At 42.0% G+C, this 21,045-nt stretch overlaps 4 protein-coding genes and 1 pseudogene across 7 annotated transcripts; 2 read left to right on the top strand and 3 right to left on the bottom strand.

Moving 5' to 3' along the window:
- Positions 1-534: 534 nt before the first annotated feature.
- On the top strand, positions 535-8,304 carry LOC309607233 (histone H2B type 1-L-like). Its single transcript, XM_082345537.1, has 2 exons — positions 535-925; positions 7,287-8,304. The coding sequence occupies exons 1-2, from the start codon at positions 549-551 to the stop codon at positions 7,309-7,311; spliced, it is 402 nt and encodes a 133-aa protein (XP_082201663.1). The 5' UTR covers positions 535-548; the 3' UTR covers positions 7,312-8,304.
- Positions 1,590-10,719, bottom strand: LOC309607229 (histone H3.1). Its single transcript, XM_082345533.1, has one exon. The coding sequence runs from the start codon at positions 10,714-10,716 to the stop codon at positions 10,306-10,308; it is 411 nt and encodes a 136-aa protein (XP_082201659.1). The 5' UTR covers positions 10,717-10,719; the 3' UTR covers positions 1,590-10,305.
- Positions 10,546-12,739, bottom strand: LOC309607226 (histone H2A type 1-like). Of its 3 annotated transcripts, none has more exons than XM_082345532.1 (2): positions 12,231-12,739; positions 10,546-10,686 (listed from the first exon to the last, which is right to left on the bottom strand). In XM_082345532.1, exon 1 carries the CDS (start codon positions 12,637-12,639, stop codon positions 12,247-12,249), a length of 393 nt encoding a protein of 130 aa, XP_082201658.1. In that variant the 5' UTR covers positions 12,640-12,739; the 3' UTR covers positions 10,546-10,686; positions 12,231-12,246. The 3 variants fall into 3 exon arrangements, with proteins under 3 accessions (XP_082201658.1, XP_082201657.1, XP_082201656.1); XM_082345531.1 differs by lacking the exon at positions 10,546-10,686 and adding an exon at positions 11,414-11,554; XM_082345530.1 differs by lacking the exon at positions 10,546-10,686 and adding an exon at positions 11,416-11,554 and having other exon boundaries at positions 12,255-12,739.
- Positions 12,740-13,021: 282 nt separating this feature from the next.
- LOC309607238 (histone H2B type 1-C/E/F/G/I pseudogene) lies at positions 13,022-16,043 on the top strand (annotated as a pseudogene). Its single transcript has one exon. The product of its transcript is annotated as a histone H2B type 1-C/E/F/G/I pseudogene (transcript).
- Positions 16,044-16,132: 89 nt separating this feature from the next.
- LOC309607245 (histone H4) lies at positions 16,133-19,440 on the bottom strand. The gene has a single exon (XM_082345547.1). It carries the CDS (start codon positions 16,993-16,995, stop codon positions 16,684-16,686), a length of 312 nt encoding a protein of 103 aa, XP_082201673.1. The 5' UTR covers positions 16,996-19,440; the 3' UTR covers positions 16,133-16,683.
- Positions 19,441-21,045: the final 1,605 nt, after the last annotated feature.

Below are 21,045 nucleotides of genomic sequence, written 5' to 3'. Positions count from 1 at the left end.
CCTAGGAAACATGAAAATACTACCGCCGTTGAAATGTGACGATCCTTAATTCTTGGTAAAGCTTAAGTGTTGACGACTTTGATCAAGCCGAATTGGGAATGCCAATGGCATAATTTTGAAAATATTTATATATTTAGCTAATTTCTATGTTCTGTTTTCTAGAATCACTAAACCGGTAACTGAATTTCGGCAGAAAACTAGTCATAAATTTGTATCGGGCGTTTGTCTCTTTAGGTCCGGATCTAGAGAGAAACAAGGCTCACAAGTAGATACTTCCGGACAAGACATTAATTTTTTGCACTATTTTGAAAACGAAAGTTATTTTTTCTGATGGTGGGGGTGGGGATATCTAGTGTTAGTTCCAGTTAAACAACCAATCAAAAAGCAGATTTGAAATCACCTTATTTGCATAAAAGATTTCTACTGGCTGATTTGACCCAATCAGGAATTGAGATAGATTAAGCACCTATTTGCATAGAAGCCCTACAAAAATAGGCCAACATTGTAACAGGTGTTGTCAGTTTTTGTCTGTTTGATAACTTTACACTATGCCTGAACTGGCTAAATCTGCTCCTGCTTCCAAGAAGGGTTCTAAGAAAGCGGTGACCAAGGCGCAGAAGAAGGATGGTAAGAAGCGCAAGCGCAGCCGCAAGGAGAGCTACTCTGTGTACGTGTACAAGGTGCTGAAACAGGTGCACCCGGACACTGGCATCTCGTCCAAGGCCATGGGCATCATGAACTCGTTCGTCAATGACATCTTTGAGCGCATCGCGGGCGAGGCGTCGCGCCTGGCGCATTATAACAAACGCTCGACCATCACCTCCAGGGAGATCCAGACGGCCGTACGCCTTTTGTTGCCCGGGGAGCTGGCCAAGCACGCTGTGTCCGAGGGTACCAAGGCTGTCACCAAGTACACCAGCTCCAAGTAAATGTTTCCAGGTGCTGTTAAACCCAAAGGCTCTTTTCAGAGCCACTCACGTTTTCAAAAGGGGCTCTAATGCTGCATAGTATTCGTTTCTAGAGAGAAGGCCAGATTTGAAAATTGAGTAATAAACATTTTTACCATTATGATTTCTTCAGAAATAGGGTTATTTTTACTGAGCAGAAATAGTTTTAGCAAGCGCAGAGCAGAGAAACAGTTTTATATTAAGAACTGAGAAGTCAGTTTTACTATTAAGAATTTTACTAGTCGGACCATCAAATAATTGTGAAATCTTTAGTTACTCACGTAATAGAGAAAAGGAAGGGGTAAGAAACCTCAAGTAGCCTGAAAATAAAACCTTTATTTTTGGGTAGAGTCCTTGGCTGGCAGCCCAGTGAGTCGGTTAGTCAGTCTTTCCTTAAGGCTGATTGTAATTAGCAACAATACAATTTCAGCTACAGATTTTCAAAATACCCTGAGACTAAGGATCATACACGACAGGCTACCTGCAATGTCGATCAGAGTTCTTGCTGTTCTCACTTTTGATAAGTCCACTCGTGGCCATTTCTCTACTGGATTGGGGAGGGTGGGGGGGAGTTGCAGAGTATTGTGAGATCATAGATCTGAGTGTGCCCAAGATTCTTCTCTAAATGAACTCTTGAGTTGAAAAACTAGGACTCTGATTTATTTTTTTATTTTTATTTTTTTTTTAATTCACCAGTTTGTTGGGTTTTTTTAAATTAATTAATTTATTTATTTATGGCTGTGTTGGGTCTTCGTTTCTGTGCGAGGGCTTTCTCTAGTTGTGGCAAGTGGGGGCCACTCTTCATGGCGGTGCGCGGGCCTCTCACTATCGCGGCCTCTCTTGTTGCGGAGCACAGGCTCCAGACGCGCAGGCTCAGTAGTTGTGGCTCACGGGCCTAGTTGCTCCGTGGCATGTGGGATCTTCCCGGACCAGGGCTCGAACCCGTGTCCCCTGCATTGGCAGGCAGATTCTCAACCACTGCGCCACCAGGGAAGCCCCCTGATTTTATTCAATCATTAATTGAGAGCCTATTAAGTTTCAAAAAGTGACAGGTACTAGGGACAGAGCAATGAGCAGGATAGAAACAATCTCTCTCCTCACAGGGCTCATAGTCTAAAATGAATATTTAGACGGTACCCAAACGAACAGAAGGGAAGCATCAGTCTAAACGTCACTTTAGCATTGCCAAAAGCTGAACTGACTTAACCTTAAAGTTTTAATTTCCCTGGAGGCAATTCTGGAAAGGAGGTGGAGTAAAAGAGATGGCAAGGAAAGAGGAGACAGTAAAGGAGAGAAAGGAATCACAAAAATGTGCAGAGTTCAAGTTTGTATTTAAGGACTATGGTTAACAACAGATGTTATATATTTACATTTTCAGGTGACCATGTTTTATCATTGGTCCACAAGAATTTTGTATTGGTCCTAGTGCTGTGACTTACTGAAATGTAGGATCTTACTGAAATGTAGAAAGGAATACTATACTAACAAATCTTGTCCATTATTCCTCTTAAAGATTCTCCTTAATAAGATTTTTTCTTTTTTTAATGTGTACGTGTATGACTTAGTATTAGATACCCCTAGAAGTGACAGACAGCCTAAAATAGTCAGTGGTTAAGCAAAATTAAAGTCTTTTTCTCTATATGTGGCTCAGGCCTGGAATGGGCGCTCCACTCTACTTAGGGAACTCATCCCTTTCTATGTATAAGGTATGTTCGCTCTATTATTTGAGAATATTCTCAAATATATTCTATTGAATTCTACTATGGAGAGCCTACCAAGAACAAACTGGATGGATGAAATTCATAAATATTAAGTAGGTAATTCATAAGTAGGAAACATATAAGAAATGTTGGATAGGTAAGCAAGGCATTTATGAGATACAAAATTCAGAAGCTGTATTTACTGTAAATCATTAAGTTAGTACCTCGTGAGATGTTAGACATAGAGAAAGTAGAGCTTGTGTGTGCTACATGGAGATAGAAAGTGATGAAAGAACCAAGAAGTGCCAAGTATTTGTAAGACACTAAGTATTTATGAAGTACCCAATATTTATGAGTTCTTAAACTGACCACCCATTGGTGACTCCCATTTTGGTACCATTTGCCCTCTACAGACAACATGCACATAAAAGACATGTTTGCTTGGTATGTCACTGGTGACCTCCCTAGATGGGAGGCTGTATACTCAGCCCTGCATCTCTCCAACAGAGCAAGCATGTGTTGGCTCCAAATCACTTCCATCTGCTGGATCCCTTTGCTCAAAGTCCAACCTAGTTCTCAGCAGAGAAGAAATTCAAAGGAAGGCAGGGAGTGGAGGAGAGAGATGGAGAGGGGAGGGTCAGAGAGAGATAGGAGAGAGGGAGGGGGAGGAGAAGGGGGAGAAGAGGAGGAAGGGGAGGTTTCACATGAAAAGTGAAACCAAGGATTCAACTGATCTTTTGCAACCTATCTGAAATGTGTTCATTTGTCCAGTATCTTTTCCCTTGTTTCTTGCTATATATTTAAAATTGGTTCAATAAAATTAATCAGGGAACTTAAATCGGTCTGTGAGACTTTATGTTCTATGACCTTGGAAATGGCCTGCCTGGTAGTGTATTTGGAGGCTACCACTGCATTAAGGTAATTTCTCACATGTCATTCTAGTTGTCATTCTTAATAAGATATGGTCCCTGTTACCTAGGACATATAACATTGTTCTATAGAGCAAATAATAATGTATACAAATATAGAACAGTAATGAAATATGCTTAAAATTGAAGGGCTTTGAGGCTCACTACCTGGGCTGAAATTTGTTGTCACCATTTACTAGCCAGGTGACCTTGGGCATTATGCAGAATCATTCAGCATGCTTCCCCATCTGTAGAGATAATACAGTAACTCTTATAGGTGACTTGCTCAAGCATATTTAGTGTTGGGACTACCCCAGAACTCTGTTGTTTCAATGCTCTGTCTACCACTATCAGGAAAGAACAGAGGACTTGTGCATAGTGATTTTAGAAGATACACAGGTTTTCTGGAAAGAGAATTAGGGCAAGTGTGGATATCTGAGGTGACAGATACATGATACTAACTTCAGGGCCCCAGTTCTGCACTGATAAACTCTATAAACCTTAAGAGGTAGAGGCACACTGGCTGTTAACCTCTTCTTCCTGAGCCCTCAGAGACCTTGTTTCCCAGCTTCCCTTGTAGTTGGGTGTGGCCTTCTTAGGCCACATAGCTGAGTTCCTAACAATGGAATGTAAATAAAAGTAGTTTGACATTTTCAGGTCTGGGGCATAATAACCTCCCACGAAGACTTTCCAAGCTCTTTCCCCTCCCAAGACAAAAGTGTTTTAGAAACAAAACAGGCCCAAAATAGAGTTATGTCATCACACCAAGACTTAATTACAGTTTTGGCTTCCCCAGAAATGAAATCTTAAACTAGTCAATCAGGAATTGCCTGATCAGCACCAGTTAGGTAATCAGCCGGCCAGACCCCTGCCAAACCCTAAAGGAAAGCAACCTTGCAATAAGCTACCCACTTTTTTTCCTAGTGTAACTTCCCTGTTCCTGCTCCCTTCTGCCTAGAAAAATCTTTTATTTTGTACAGCTCCTCACAGCTCTCTTCTATCTGCTAGACTGGATGCTGCCTGATTCATGAATCACTGAATAAAGCCAATAAGATCTTTAAAATTTACTCCATTGAATTTTATTTTTTAACATGTGAAAGCAGTGTGTTTAGGATGATTGAGACACCTGGGCTCCAGAACCACTGCTTGGAAGAAAGAGCTACCTGCTGATCTAGAACACCCTTTCTGGACCTCATAAAAGCAGAGAATAAACTTGCAATAAGCTGTAAGGTTGTCAATTGAAAAAATAATAATAATAATAACATAAAAGTTGAGAATTATGTTATATTCAGCAGGTATATGGAGGACTTAAGCCCAGGAGACAGCCTCTCAGATAGCTCTGAGGGACTGGTCCTGAAGAGGTAAAGGAGGAGCCAGGATATATAGGAGTTTTTGAAAAAAAACAAAAACGAAACAAACAAAAAAAAAAAACACAAAAAAAACAGGTAGTTGGAATGTCAAAAGATTACTGTTAAAGAAAACAGCCATCTCAAGTTAATGAATTTAGCCCTTCTCTATATCTGGGAAGATGCAAGAGTCTGGGCTCACTGAAATCATTCCTTTGATATATATGTAGCTTAACTATCTAGGGCCAGTATCCTGTTTTTCTCCATCCTGAAGCCCCTCAGGGTGCACAGTTGGGGCGGTTGCAGGGGCTGATGGCTTGATGGCCGCCACATCCTTAGTTTACTGATATGGCAGGTGACATTCTTCGTCCACAAGGTTTGGGGGTTTATCTTAATATACCCTCCACCAAGGAAGGGTCCCAATCTCTATTTTCTAAAAGGAAGTTCTGTTACTTGTTGCTGGATCTCAAACCTTGTAGAACCAGATGGCTAGCTACATTCTTTAGTTGGCAAAGGATAGGGGACATTTTCTTCCTTCCCGACAGTTTCATAGTTATCTGGCAAAACCTGAAGGACACCAGTTTTCCATTCTTTCCTTGAACACTACTTATTAAAAATGAAAGTAATTAATAGTTTACACACCATAATGAAAATCCCTGCATTTGGACTGCAGTCTCTCCCAATAGGAAGGGTTCAGAAGAGATGTGATCTCTTAGTTCTGTGCCAAGACACAGCTATAGCTCAAGATCTGCAGTTGAGAACATGTAACACCTTTATCATAAATAAATAAATTTATTTTAATTTTGTTTTATTTTTAAAATCATGGGTTTGGCCATCAAATCATCACCATTTTGAAGGTTTTAATATAGAGTTCTATTAGCCATGAGCCAACAGATGAGCAGTTTTATTTATATTTGGGGACTTATCCATAATTAGCCAATGTAATCTCAGAAAATTTACTTGTTACAGTGTATAAGGCCTTTTTAGAAATATTACATTTGGATTCTCTTTTTTCTGAAAAGTAAAACGATGATGGTGATTATTTGGAACCTCAAAATATCTTACTTTTTATTTTAAATAAATTATCAAATAATTAATAGTCTTTCCTTAATCACTGGTATCCTTGAATCAGGCTGGCAGTCCTCCCTGGGATTAGTACTCATCTCTTCCTGCCCCGGCCTCAGTTTACCATCTGAATTGGGTGTGCTCAGGAAACTAGAACAATACTTTTGGGGGAAAAAAAAAAATGTGTAAAATCACTGCTGAGCTTGAGACTTGAAACTCCAGCTTGAGAAAACAGAAGAGGAACCTGGTTCTATCTAGTTGGTTATCAGACCTGCGACCATCATTCCAAGTGATGGTCCCAACATAGGACCTTCGCAATCACGGTTTCTTCTCTGTGGAATGATCTTCTTACAGATGTATGAAGACCCCTCTCCTTTCCAAGCTTCATGACACTGGCTTTCATGTCTCATCTCAGTTGTGAAGCTTTCCCCACCCATCTTATTTAAAATGACAACTATCCACCACCCATCTCCCACTCTGTGGCAGTCCTTAATCCCCTTGGTCTGTTTTCTTTGTGTTTTCTTAATCCTCTTTACCTACCAAAAGACTGTTTATTTTCTGTCTCCCACAAGAATCGTTGGTGAGCTCTGCACAGTAGGATCTTTGCCATGTTATGCATTGCTCTTTCCAGCGCCTAGAACATTGTTGAGCACATAATAAGCACTCAAAAAGTTTTTGATGAATGGATGGATGGATGAAGTAAAATGTACATATGCACATAACACAAAATGTCCATCCATTCTCTAGTGCTGGAGATAAAGTCCATGACAGTTTTATCCAAATGAACCCCTGTGAGAGGTAGTTCCCTTCACTATGCTTCCATTTCTTCATCATCATGTTTGAGCTGATAACGGCCCCCCAACCCACAGAGTTATTGTGAGGATTAAATGAAATAATCCATATAGGCACTAAATTACAGACTTTGAATTGATAAAATCATGAATCTCTTACCACCTGGACAGTTCCCAAGGCCGGTATTGTTAACATCTCTACTTGGTAAATGACATAATAAAGACCAAGAGTGCTACATGGACCTTGCAACTCAGGGGGCTTGCATTCAGCCAGAAGGTCACTAGTGACTGACCCAGTGATATAAAGCTGGATAGCTCACCACTGTTCCTGATACAAAAACCCCTTGCCTGGTTCCTGAAGACATTTGATTTTCAATTCAAATAAATCGTTTGTTACCTGAGGGTAAACAATTTGCCTGTGGCCATAAAACTAGCAAATTGAAGTACTATGCTATGAGTCACCTTTAACCCCAAATGTTTATATTTTATAAATGATTTTCTCTTTTCTCCCTAACTATAAATCCTCCAGGTCAGCTTCTATTTTCAAGGTTTGAATAGCACAAAATAAAGAAAAATAGGCCTTGATTTTTGTGCTGGAGCACAACTGAGACCACCTGAAAATAAAGCAGAACCTGATTAAATGAGAGAGAGGGACACAAAACTCCTATGCGCAACTCCTCTCAAGACCTTCCATCTCACTCAGAGGAAAAGCCTAATTCCTTACCGTGACTTACAAGCCCTTGCATGATCTGGCTTCCTTTCATTTCTCTGCCATTATTTCCTCCTACAGCGCCCAGCCCACTCCACTCCACATAGCCACCCCGGCACCTCAACATTCCTCCTTCTCTCTCTCTCTTTTTTTTTTTTTAGAATTTATTTATTGATTGATTTTTGGCTGCGTTGGGTCTTTGTTGCTGCATGCGGGCTTTCTCTAGTTGCGGCGAGCGGGGGCTCCTCTTCGTTGCGGTGCGTGGGCTTCTCATTGCAGTGGCTTCTCTTGTTGCGGAGCACGGGCTCTAGGCGTGCGGGCTTCAGTAGTTGAGGCACGCGGGCTCAGTAAGTTGCAGCACGCGGGCTCAAGAGCGCAGGCTCAGTAGTAGTGGCGCATGGGTTTAGTTGCTCCGCGGCATGTGGGATTTTCCCAGACCAGGGCTCGAACCCGCGTTCCTTGCCTTGGCAGGTGGATTCTTAACCACTGCGGCACTCATCAGGGAAGACTCGTGTTCTCTCTTTCCACAACTTCTTCCTCACAACTCTTTGCTGAAATAACTACCTCCTTACTGCCGTCTTCATTGGTCACCTTATCTAAATTTCAACTCCCCATGACAATCCTTATTCTTGCTTTATTGTTCTTCTCGCCATCTTACATATTACATATGATACTTATTTATCTGATTTATTGTCTATCCCAGGGTCAAATGTAAATTCCATGAGAGCAAAGAATCTTGTCTGTTTTGTTCTCCAAGTATATTCCCAGTGCACAGAACAGCATCTGGCACATTGTAAACTCAACAAATGTATGTGGAATAAATAAATTTAAAAAGTCATCAATGTTAAATGCTGTTTGTTGGGGGAGTAATCATGGCATCACAATTAGGTTTTAAAATAGATGTATATTAAAATGTTGAGAGAGGAAATGATATGATTTGCTTAACAATAATCAAGGCAATAATCAAGGTAGAAGAGGTATAGATAAATTTGGCCAATGTTGATGTTGAGGCTGGGTGAGGAGTACCTAGGGTCTGTTAAACTATTATTTCTACTTCCATATATTCTCAAATGTTGCATAATAAAAAAATTTTTTTTAAGTTTTAAAAAATGAAACAATATCCAGGGTGGGGGGTGGGGGTGGGGAGATAAATTCCTAAATAATTTTTTTTTAAAAAAAAGGCTATGGAGAAAGGCCACCTGAAAGACCAAACAGGACCTTGTGCTAATCTGTACAGGAAAGCCCAATGTGAAGACAGAGAGGTATCCACTCTCCAGGATGTTCCTCCGAGTAGCATCCCTGAAAACCTAGTAATGTCAACCACTGAAAGCAGCTACATTTCTCAATATAGACTCACATTACCCCTGTCCTCAGAAATTGCTATAAAAGCCAAATACTATTTGATTCATTGCAGTGAGATAAACTGTCATCAAGCAAGCCAGAAAGTCCTCCTTTGGAACTACAAGGAAAGCCTGATTCAGTTAGGTAACTCCTTGCTAAGCCTGGAGTCCAACAGGAGCTAACCACAAGATTGGAATTTATGCAATATTTAGTCCCGGCCCTAGCTACCTATTGGAAGCACCTGAGTTTTAATAATTACTGTTGCCTGGGCCCACCTCATACAATTATAGTCATACTGATTGGACCCCAAGCAAAAATATTTTAATAAAAACTCCAGTTGACTGTAATGTGCAGTCACCACTGAGACCACTGATCCACAATGAAATCAAACTCTAGAGGCACCTTGTTATGTGCAACTGCTTGACAGAAATTTCATTCTATTACATAAATAAGTGTAGTTTGCAAATGCTTTCTCCTGGTAAGAGTTCACAGACAGGTTGCTTTTCTTGATGAGACCAAAAACACCATTTTAAAAAATAGACTTCTTAATCTAGCGTTCATAAGAATCACTTGGGGTGAACTGGGTACAACGTAGATTCTGACTCAGTAGACCTGGGTTGGGTCTGAAAATCTACGTTTCTAGCAAATTCCCAAGTGATGTACATGCTGCTGTGTGGTAGACCACACTTTGAGTAGTGAAACTGTAGAAGCCAGCAGGGTTCTCTGTCTTGGGTTCTGCTACCAATAAGTTTATTAGAAATCCTGACTGAGAGGTCTAATTTTTTTTATAGAAGTCAACTATCAGCAAAACAACGCCCTCACTGTTCTCTGTGTAAAAGGTCAAACATTTCGCGGGAAAGCCAAAACTGTTTCACTTTTAACTTGGCAGAGATTGGAACTGAACAAATTGAGGTCTCAGAGAAATTAGAAAGCAATGACAAACGCTCTAGCTTCTCAATTGTCAATGCCCAAACATGTGAGAGCAAAGCTTTAGAAGGGGTAAACAGCAAATCCACACCCACCTTCACCCAAATTCAACCTTTTGTGGGTAAAGCAGCTCACCTTCCATACATAATCCACGTACTCAAATAACCCAACCTTCACATCACAACGATTACTGCTCCTTCCAAACTACCTAAAACACGGTTTATTCTATTGCCAAACCTACCAATCCCCCAGTCCACTTGCATGTGCTTATATTACATTTCCCACGAGACAGCTAAGTTCCTACTTTTGAGCAACTTTTGCACATAACCTACCAATTGAAGGTATACAAAGCTGCCAGAACTTAATTAACTGAAATAGTATAGACAGTTGTAAAGTTACACGACACTCCCAAAAAACAAGTTTACCCAGTAACTCATAAGGAAATCTCCACCTTAACATCCCAAACCAAAACTCACTGAAACAGAACAGACTAAATGACAGCTATTTTAAAGAAAATGTGGGTGGCTCTTAGAAGAGCCTTTTTAGTTGGATTGAGATAGCTGGGGAAGCTTTACGCCCTCTCCCCGCGGATGCGGCGGGCAAGTTGGATGTCTTTGGGCATGATGGTGACGCGCTTGGCGTGGATGGCACACAGGTTGGTGTCCTCGAAGAGCCCCACCAGGTAGGCCTCGCACGCCTCCTGCAGCGCCATCACGGCCGAGCTCTGGAAGCGCAGGTCGGTCTTGAAGTCCTGCGCGATCTCGCGCACCAGCCGCTGGAACGGCAGCTTGCGGATCAGCAGCTCCGTGGACTTCTGGTAGCGGCGGATCTCGCGCAGGGCCACCGTGCCGGGCCGGTAGCGGTGCGGCTTCTTCACGCCGCCCGTGGCCGGTGCGCTCTTCCGGGCCGCCTTGGTGGCCAGCTGCTTGCGCGGCGCCTTACCGCCGGTGGACTTACGCGCAGTTTGTTTAGTTCGAGCCATTGTAAGAAAACAAAAGAAAAGAAACAAAGTCGGCAAATAAGGAGGAAGAGGTCCCCTTTATATATCCTCAGAAACGTTCCGATTGGCCTTGCGCTATTTCAAAAGCCCCGCGAAACAAAACCACTGGCTGAAGAGTCAACGCAGTGATTGGTGAAGTACTAGAGACTCTGATTGGATGAAATACTCCACATTTCAATCCCTCTTTTTGTTATAGTCTGCGACCCAAACGAACTAATTTTCTAATGTTCTAGTTCAGCGCATCTCAAATTATAAATAAGGAACCACTTGGGGATCGTGGAAATGCCAATTCTGATTCAAATCTATGTAATGGGGCCTAGAATTCCGAGGACTACGCTTTAAGAACAGATTTACCTATATTCTTTTTTCTCCGTGGTTACTTTTTCTGAACTGAACTTAGATTCCCCTGGGCTGCCACTCTCTATCTCCACTGGGAAACCACGGGGAAAGCGACGGGCCGGGGACGACCGGCAAACAGTGCGCAACAAATGTTTGACTTTCCTATGGTGGCCAAATGGGATTTTGCTTCAGTTTGTTCCAGCAGAAATTAGTTAAGATAGCCTCCATCATGTTGAACTCTATTCTTTTAGCCCAGTCAGCCAGTCTCTCAGAGATTTCTTTTTTACTTAACTTCACTTTGAAAATGATTATTTTCTAGTTAGAATTGTACTATGCACCTGGTGTTTACTTCTCCGAGAAAACACTCCCTTCCTCAGTGAACATTTTTCATTCCAGAAAGATCACGGTGCGATAACCTCAAGCACCACCAGAGCCAGTCCCAGGACCGCCGGACGCCATCTTTGATGATTTTGAAATTTTCCTGAAGTAAAAAAGAACGCAAAATTGCATTCTTATCTGCGGCCCTATTTTCCACTCTTAGACTGTATAAGATTCCTTCCTATTCTCTCAAGGGAGGGCACAGTCTTGAGAGCACTAGCCTGCCGTGGTCTCCTTTGCCTGGCAAAGCAATAAAAGCTACTCTTTTCTACTTCACCCAAAACTATGTCGCCGCTTACTATTCGGCACGGGTGAACAGAGGCCGAGTTTCGGCAACAAGTTCAGAACTTGAAAAGCCCGCGCTGATCTGATTTGCCAGCCGTTCTTTCGTTGGCTGTTTCAAACGTCTTAGTGACATTCTAAGTTACCACCCCCCAGCCGCCTTTTCCGCAAGATAGAATGTTTCCCTTCTCGCTAAATAACCAAACTACCCCAGGTTTTAAAAACGTTACCAAAACTTGCTTTTTCATCGCTACTAAAAGCCCTTGCTTACGGTACTAACCATTTTTTTGTAGAAGTCCTGCTTCCCTGAATCACATTTTAAGCAGTTCCTTTAGATAGCAAAGATAATTTGCGATAATAATCTGTGGCGATTATCCAGTGGCTTTAACCGCGCAAGTTTCATAGACCCAGCCCAAGTTTAGTTACAAGCTTTTTTAAGTGTGAAAATGTGGACGGCTCTGAAAAGAGCCTTTGGGTAAAAAGTTATAGACACGCACTGATATTGGGATACGTTCACTTGCCCTTGGCCTTGTGGTGGCTCTCGGTCTTCTTGGGCAGCAGCACCGCCTGGATGTTCGGCAGAACGCCGCCCTGAGCAATAGTGACTTTACCCAGCAGCTTGTTGAGCTCCTCGTCGTTGCGGATAGCCAATTGCAGGTGACGCGGGATGATGCGCGTCTTCTTGTTGTCGCGGGCCGCGTTACCCGCCAACTCCAGGATCTCGGCCGTCAGGTACTCCAGCACCGCTGCCAGGTACACCGGAGCGCCGGCCCCGACCCGCTCGGCGTAGTTGCCCTTGCGGAGCAGGCGGTGCACACGGCCCACGGGGAACTGCAACCCGGCCCGCGAGGAGCGAGTCTTGGCCTTGGCACGTACCTTACCACTCTGTTTCCCCCGACCAGACATGACGAAACACTAAGCACAAAACAAAAACCAAAGAAAATGACCCTCAGAACACCTGAAACTAAACTATTATACTCTGCGGCGGTTTGGTAAAACAGCCTGTGCGATTGGCCGAACACAAACCTTAGCCAATCAAAAGCCAGTTCTAAAACAACAACGTTACTAATTTACATAGAGAGTTTGTAATTGAAAGGTCAAATTATGTAAGGTTGAGCTAAGGGAAGAGCCAATGAGACTTTGTAATAAAGAGCCTATCAGAGATTAGGATGCTGAAAAGACCAATCACAAATCGTAATTCTGCCATCTCTAATTTGCATACAGACCAAACAAATACTGAGGCCGGTTGCTGGTGGGCGTATTTGTTTCTCGTTCGTTACGTGGTGGGGTTTTGGTTTTGCGATGCCTGAGCCAGCTAAGTCCGCTTCTGTTCCTAAGAAGGGCTCCAAAAAGGCGGTGGCCAAGGCTCAGAAGAAAGATGGCAAGAAGCGCAAGCGCAGTCGCAAGGAGAGCTATTCCGTGTATGTGTATAAGGTGTTGAAGCAGGTTCACCCGGATACTGGTATTTCTTCCAAGGCCATGGGTATCATGAATTCATTTGTCAACGACATCTTCGAGCGCATCGCGGGCGAGGCGTCGCGTTTGGCGCATTACAACAAACGCTCGACCATCACGTCCAGGGAGATCCAGACGGCCGTGCGCCTGTTATTGCCCGGAGAGTTGGCCAAGCATGCCGTGTCCGAGGGCACCAAGGCTGTTACCAAGTACACCAGCTCCAAATAAGCTCGCTTCCTCTCTAATAACTCAAGGCTCTTTTAAGAGCCACCCACATTGTCTCTTAAGGGTCTGTAACTCAAGACTTCAAAATTATATTTATGTATGACCATCAAGGAAAGAGAAAAAGCTCTGAAAGCTTCGGAAAATTACTCTCGTAAGAGACGTTTACATTTATAAGAGAAATATTCCTTTTGTATGGGTGTCTCTTACTGTACCAGGAAGAGGAGGATGGCCGAATCTGTTATCTATGGAAAAGCCCACAACTTAAATCTGCATAACAACGTTACCCGTGTTTCCTGTGCTTTTCCTGGTTGCCTCCCAGAACTGACTACCCATCCCCATCGTTTTTAGTTTTTAGCTGAAGATGGTATTTAAGGTGGTGGCCGCAGCCATTTTGTAGATTTTCTGTTTTACTGGGGCTCTCCAGTGTATACAGGAGATACACGTTGTTACCTTTTGTTTTTCTCCTATCAATCTGTCTTCTATAAATTATTAGGCCAGCCAAAGAATCTAGAAGGGAAGAAGGAAAAAAAATTTCTTCCCTACATCTACACAGTGATTTTTGTGAACATTAAATAAGTTACGATATTTTGAATGGTGCTTGTGAAGAAAATTCCCTAAACTCCACATATAATTAAGGCATTCATTTATTGCTTTCCGAAGTTAATTTTAAATACATTTTAAAATAATGTATTCTTGAAAACAAATACATAAGTATATTTGAGAAATGGATAAGCATGGTTTAAGGGGAAATCCCCCAGCATAAGATACAGTCCTGACTGCCTCTTTGAATGCTAAATCTGGGCATCTTACTTAAACCCTCTGTGAGCATTTCCTTCTAAACTGGGAATAATAATTAGCAACTACTGTGTGGCATTGCTGGGGTGATCAGTAAAAGAGCACAAGTACTCAGGGTGGTGACTGCACAGAGAAGATCTTCTAAAATATTAGCTGTTGGCTAAAGCATCTGGTTGAAGTGCTGGGAAGCTGCTCTTAGTCCTGTCCAATTTGGAGTCTCAGAATCTTGAAGCCATAAACAAGGCAGTAGGCCGGAAAGCCTACTAGCATTTAACACCAATTAGGATTCCTTGTCTGGCAGTGTGAACAATCCAAACCACTTCTAACAGTCCAAGCCCCTCTTTGAAACCAGTTCTTTCCCCTGAACTGTTCTGAGGACAACCTAGTGCCTGTGACTGTAAGTCTTCCCTGCCTTTGATGGCCAATTCAAGCAACATGTGCCTGACTTTCCAAGGGCCTTCTCATGCCTCACTAGGATTAGAGGTACCTCTTTTAATAGTCAGATGTGTTGGGTTATAAAGAAGACCATATAAGAACTACTCACCTCCCTCCGCCCAACCACAATACTTCCTTTCTACATCCAGGCTTTCCTTCTTGGTCTTCCTTCCATTTGGAACTTCACTTTCTCAATCTTTTTTGCCCTCAAGCATCACTTATGAGTAAAGCCTTCTATGACCATATCATTTAAAATGTCACCTCCTTCCTCCATACTTTAATGCCTTTCCGAGCTTCAGTGGTCCTCATAGCACCATCTTACATACTGTTTTACGTGTTTTGTTTGTGCCCCCTCCAACAAAATATAAGCTCCATGAATATAAATATATTGTTTTGCTCACAGTTGTTCACTGCTATGATTCCATAGCATCAGACAGTGCCTGGTATATGCCATGTGCTCAATTTTGTTTGTTTATTAAATTATCACCATATGAATTTGTTTCCTCAAACCAGTGCCTTAGCTCAAATAACATTTGATCCTTTTCATATTTAAGCACCAGAGCCCGTATCTTTAAAACAGATGAGATTACAAATGACTCCATTGATTTCTGGCTCGCAAAGTATCACCCTACAAATTACTTGCAGGCCACAAGGAGGAAAAACCTGCTTTTACAAAGAAACTAATCACCGTAAACCAGTAATTGATCTATCATATTGAATCTGGATAACCCCGACATCAAGTGCCTCTGATGTACAATAGTATTTACATACAATCATCTGTAACTGTTCCTTGAAAAGAAAATTAACGTGATTTCAGTCAAGTCTAGGGAAAATCACTTGTAGGGCATTCAGGGTACAGAAGTCAAGGAAAATAACCCCAGCAGGAAACAAGCCAAACCAAGACATCCTATAGGCCAGGTCTACAGCAAATCAATATCAAAAAACTAAACGAGATCAAGGAGGAGAGGAGAAAACTTGTAGATTAAAAGACCTGAGACAAAAAAAAAAAGAGAAACCTGAGACTGAAAAGGCGTGATTGGATCCTCCTAAGCAAACCAGATATCTAAGACATTTTGGGGCATAACTGGGGTTTGTTACTGTGAACCCAGTATTAGATATTAGGGAATCTGGGTTTAGTTTGGCAGTGATTATATGGGAGCTTTTTTAAAATATAAAAAAATAGTGCGTACTTAATTTGAGGTAAAATATACTGATGCCTGTGTAGTATTTTTTTTAAATCATGTCTACTTAATTGTCAAGCTTAGGTGACATTTATGTTGTTCATTAAGTAACATACTTCCTATCGGCTTTTTAAAATCTTCTTAATACGAAGTCAGAATATAGTGTTCTCTATGCCTAGCAACACGTGCTAGCTTTCCCCGCCTGTGCATTTTAATTTTACCCCCAAAGCACTGGTACAAGGGTTTTAAGTCTGCAGAGCCTAGCAGCAGGGCCACACTCCAGCAGAGCTCAGGAGCGCGCCCCCACGCAGGGGACGACCCGCCCCACTCGTAAATTCGCCTTTGTTCCGGGCCCCGCTTTCCAACACGGGCGCAGGCTTTCTTTGTTCCTCGTCCTCGGCGCCATTTTGAGCACGGACCACAGGCGGGGGAAGGGAGCCTCGCATCACTACATTGCGGGCAGTGTAAGCCGACTTCTCTCCAGTATTCAAGCACTATGCGTACACGATTTCAAACTTGAAATACACCAGAACTGAAATGGAATCTTCCTAGGGAAGACAGTGCTCTGCGAGTTTCTTCACTGCCCCACGAAACGTTTAAAATGCCCAAACTTATACCCGAAACCACTTCCACAAAGCAGAAACATACACAGATCAGCCAACTTCCACCCTCCTAAAATGTGAACTAGAAATTAGAAAGCACGAAAAATAACTTTTGACTAATTGAAAGTAAATGAAGTACACCTTATAAAAACCAAGGAAAACCAGCAAAAAGTGCTAGCTCTTTCACCGAAACATTTGGGCGGCCCTGAAAAGGGCCTTTGGTGGTAAAAGATGTTAAATCGCTGAAAACGAGCGACCTAACCGCCGAAGCCGTAGAGGGTGCGTCCCTGGCGTTTGAGAGCGTACACTACGTCCATGGCGGTGACGGTCTTCCGCTTGGCGTGCTCCGTGTAAGTGACCGCGTCCCGGATCACGTTCTCCAAAAACACCTTCAGTACCCCGCGGGTCTCTTCATAAATCAGACCAGATATGCGCTTGACCCCACCACGCCGGGCCAGACGCCGGATGGCGGGCTTGGTGATACCCTGGATATTGTCACGCAAAACCTTACGATGGCGCTTAGCGCCCCCCTTCCCCAGTCCCTTACCACCTTTGCCTCGTCCAGACATGATAATACTGCTCTGACAACTTTCAAAACAGCGACAGAAACCCCGAGGCAATTCCCTTATATGAGCGGGTTTCGGACCGAATTGAAGACTGAAAGCGCGCTCGCCGGCACTTTCATTTAGCCCTCCGGACCCTCTCCTCGCGGCTCAGTTCTCGATGACGTCATGATGACTTAGTCCCCGCTCACCGAGTGTGCCCTTCACGGAGTCTCCAGCAGGTTCTCCGTTCCTAAGTGGGACCTTTCGGACCTATTTAACAGCTGCGTCAGACTAAAAAAGTTAACATTTTTTTTTACTAATTATCTTTTGCTGCTTGGGATGCTTTGGAACGGTTGCTCAGGAGCCTTGGCCCACACGACCGGAACTGCTGCAACCTTCGCTGGAATGCGGAGCCCCGCTTTGCCCCCAAGTTTACGGTGCTTCCAGCATTACTCCTCCCTACAACAAAATCCCTTCAAACCGAAACCCCCGCTCCGGAGGACTTTTAAAACTGCAGGACTTCACCCTCTCCATCACGAAGCCAAGGGAAATCTGACCAAAAGGATTTTCTTCCCAAAGGCGAATACATGGTTGGTTAGTGATTCTGTGGTAGAATTCTCGCCCGCCGCGCGGACGCCCGTGTTCCTTTTCCTCTTGTTTTCGTTTCCTTCCCTGTTTATTAAAACCTGTAATTCTCACTTAATTATCTAACCACCCCTCACCTCTGCGCCCAGTAACTTAACTCTGTTAATGTTTACTTTTCTACTCCTCGTCGTTTCCTCTGATTCTGGTAGCGACATTATTCCGGAGACTTGGCCAACTTGTAGCCAAGGAATTGAAATAAATAGGCGCCTTCTTACAGTCTTCTAAATTTACAGGCTAAGTCGCCTCTGAATAGAGTTAAGTGTGTTATTAGGAGAAAGATTGTCAGGAGGGAGCAGAGTGGCGCAGCGGAAGCGTGCTGGGCCCATAACCCAGAGGTCGATGGATCGAAACCATCCTCTGCTATTTTCCCTTCTGTAGTTAAAATTGTGTAACCTTGTTTCACAGTAAGGGAAGAAAATAAAATGGCGCCCCAACCTTTTTTTTTTTTTTTTTTTTTTAACTTCTGGAGCTAAAATGACTCCCTGAAAATAAACGTGAAACCGTTTACGTGATTTCTTCTGGTTGCCAAAGTAACCGTGCTATTTTATCACGACAGTTCTCGTTGCCCTGTGAAGCTGCGAAAATGCTGAATTAAACTGAGGGCAGGGGTGGAAGCCAAGATCTTGAATTACATTTCCTTCTATAACATAATTCGGAAAGCACTACTTTTAGGTAATTGTGGCCATGTGGTTAAGGTGATAGACTAGAAATCTCCTGGGCCATCCCGGCGCAGATTCTTTGCAATTACTAGAGTTTTAATCTTTGGAGTAAATAAGTAGCAGTTTGGGACAGAGTGCAGAGTTTGGGTGGCCATGATTGTACTTTGACCTGAGAAAACCACTTCGGCGGCTACTGGTAAATGTGTCTCTACGCTCTACCTTGCTTTACAATCTCTAACAGAACTATTCTCTATGCTCATTTTTTTTTTTAATTTTTAAAAACGTTTTATTATAGAAAACAATAAAAACAATAAAATATAAACAAAAATAGCAGTATAATGAACTCTTCTGTATCCATCATCCAGGTTCAACTCATAGTTAATCTTTTTTTTTTTATTTCTGAGATATACATTTTAAAGTAGTAACTAGAATTATGACTTATAACATTATACCAGAACATATAAGATTTTTAGAAATTTCATGTAATGTCTCAAACATTTATATTAACATATTTCCATACAAATAACCCAATGAAAGTTTACTATTAGTTGTTTTGTTTGTTTGTTTTTATACTGCAGGTTCTTGTTAGTCATCAATTTTATACACATCAGTGTATACATGTCAATCCCAATCGCCCAATTCAGCACACCACCACCCCCACCCCACCGCAGTTTTCCCCACTTGGTGTCCATATGTCTGTTCTCTACATCTGTGTCTCAACTTCTGCCCCGCAAACTGGCTCATCTGTACCATTTTTCTAGGTTCCACATACATGCATTAATATACGATATTTGTTTTTCTCTTTCTGACTTACTTCACTCTGTATGACAGTCTCTAGATCTATCCACGTCTCAGCAAATGACCCAATTTTGTTCCTTTTTATGGCTGAGTAACATTCCATTGTATATATGTACCACATCTTCTTTATCCGTTCGTCTGTTGATGGGCATTTAGGTTGCTTCCATGACCTGGCTATTGTAAATAGTGCTGCAATGAACATTGGGGTGCATGTGTCTTTTTGAATTATGGTTTTCTCTGGGTATACGCCCAGTAGTGGGATTGCTGGATCATATGGTAAATCTATTTTTAGTTTCTTAAGGAACCTCCATACTGTTCTCCATAGTGGCTGTATCAATTTACATTCCCACCAACAGTGCAAGAGGGTTCCCTTTTCTCCACACCCTCTCCAGCATTGGTTTGTAGATTTTCTGATGATGCCCATTCTAACTGGTGTGAGGTGATACCTCATTGTAGTTTTGATTTGCATTGCTCTAATAATTAGTGATGTTGAGCATTTTTTCATGTGCTTCTTGGCCATCTGTATGTCTTCTTTGGAGAAATGTCTATTTAGACCTTCTGCCCATTTTTGGATTGGGGTGTTTGTTTCTTTAATATTGAGCTGAATGAGCTGTTTATATATTTTGGAGATTAATCCTTTGTCCGTTGATTCATTTGCAAATATTTTCTCCCATTCTGAGGGTTGTCTTTTGGTCTTGTTTATGATTTCCTTTGCTGTGCAAAAGCTTTGAAGTTTCATTAGGTCCCATTTGTTTATGTTTGTTTTTATTTCCATTACTCTAGGAGGTGGATCAAAAAAGATCTTGCTGTGATTGATGTCAAAGAGTGTTCTTTCTATGTTTTCCACTAAGAGTTTTATAGTGTCCGGTCTTACATTTAGGTCTCGAATCCATTTTGAGTTTATTTTTGTGTATGGTGTTAGGGAGTGTTCTAATTTCATTCTTTTACATGTAGCTGTCTAGTTTTCCCAGCACCACTTATTGAAGAGACTGTCTTTTCTCCATTGTATATCTTTGCCTCCTTTGTCATAGATTAGTTGACCATAGGTGCGTGGGTTTATCTCTGGGCTTTCTATCCTGTTCCACTGATCTATGTTTCTGTTTTTGTGCCAGTACCGTATTGTCTTGATTACTGTAGCTTTGTAGTATAGTCTGAGAGTCTGATTCCTCCAGCTCCGTTTTTTTCCCTCAAGACTGCTTTGGCTATTTGTGGTCTTTTTTGTCTCCATACAAATTTTAAGATGACTTGTTCTAGTTCCGTAAAAAATGCCATTGGTAATTTGATAGGGATTGCATTGAATCTGTAGATTGCTTTGGGTAGTATAGTCATTTTCACAATATTGATTCTTTCAATCCAAGAACATGGTATATCTCTCCACCTGTTGGTATCATCTTTAATTTCTTTCATCAGTTTCTTATAGTTTTCTGCATACAGGTCTTTTGTCTCCCTAGGTAGGTTTATTCCTAGATATTTTATTCTTTTTGTTGCAGTGGTAAATGGGAGTGTTTCCATAATTTCTCTTTCAGATTTTTCATCATTAGTGTATAGGAATGCAAGAGATTTCTGTGCATTAATTTTGTATCCTGCAACTTTACCAAATTCATTGATTAGCTCTAGTAGTTTTCTGGTGGCATTTTTAGGATTCTCTATGTATAGTATCATGTCATCTGCAAACAGTGACAGTTTTACTTCTTCTTTTCCAATTTGTATTCCTTTTATTTCTTTTTCCTCTCTGATTGCCGTGGCTAGGACTTCCAAAACTATGTTGAATAATAGTGGTGAGAGTGGACATCCTTGTCTCGTTCCTGATCTTAGAGGAAATGCTTCCAGTTTTTCACCATTGAGAATGATGTTTGCTGTGGGTTTGTCGTATATGGCCTTTATTATGTTGAGGAAAGTTCCCTCTATGCCCACTTTCTGGAGAGTTTTTATCATAAATGGGTGTTGAATTTTGTCAAAAGCTTTTTCTGCA

The sequence above is a fragment of the Balaenoptera borealis genome (genome assembly GCF_965194805.1).
Source record: "Balaenoptera borealis genome assembly, chromosome: 12".
NCBI classification, from domain to species: Eukaryota; Metazoa; Chordata; class Mammalia; order Artiodactyla; family Balaenopteridae; genus Balaenoptera; species Balaenoptera borealis.
The sequence above is the reverse complement of the archived record's forward strand: the minus strand, read 5'-3'. Positions and strand labels throughout refer to the sequence as shown.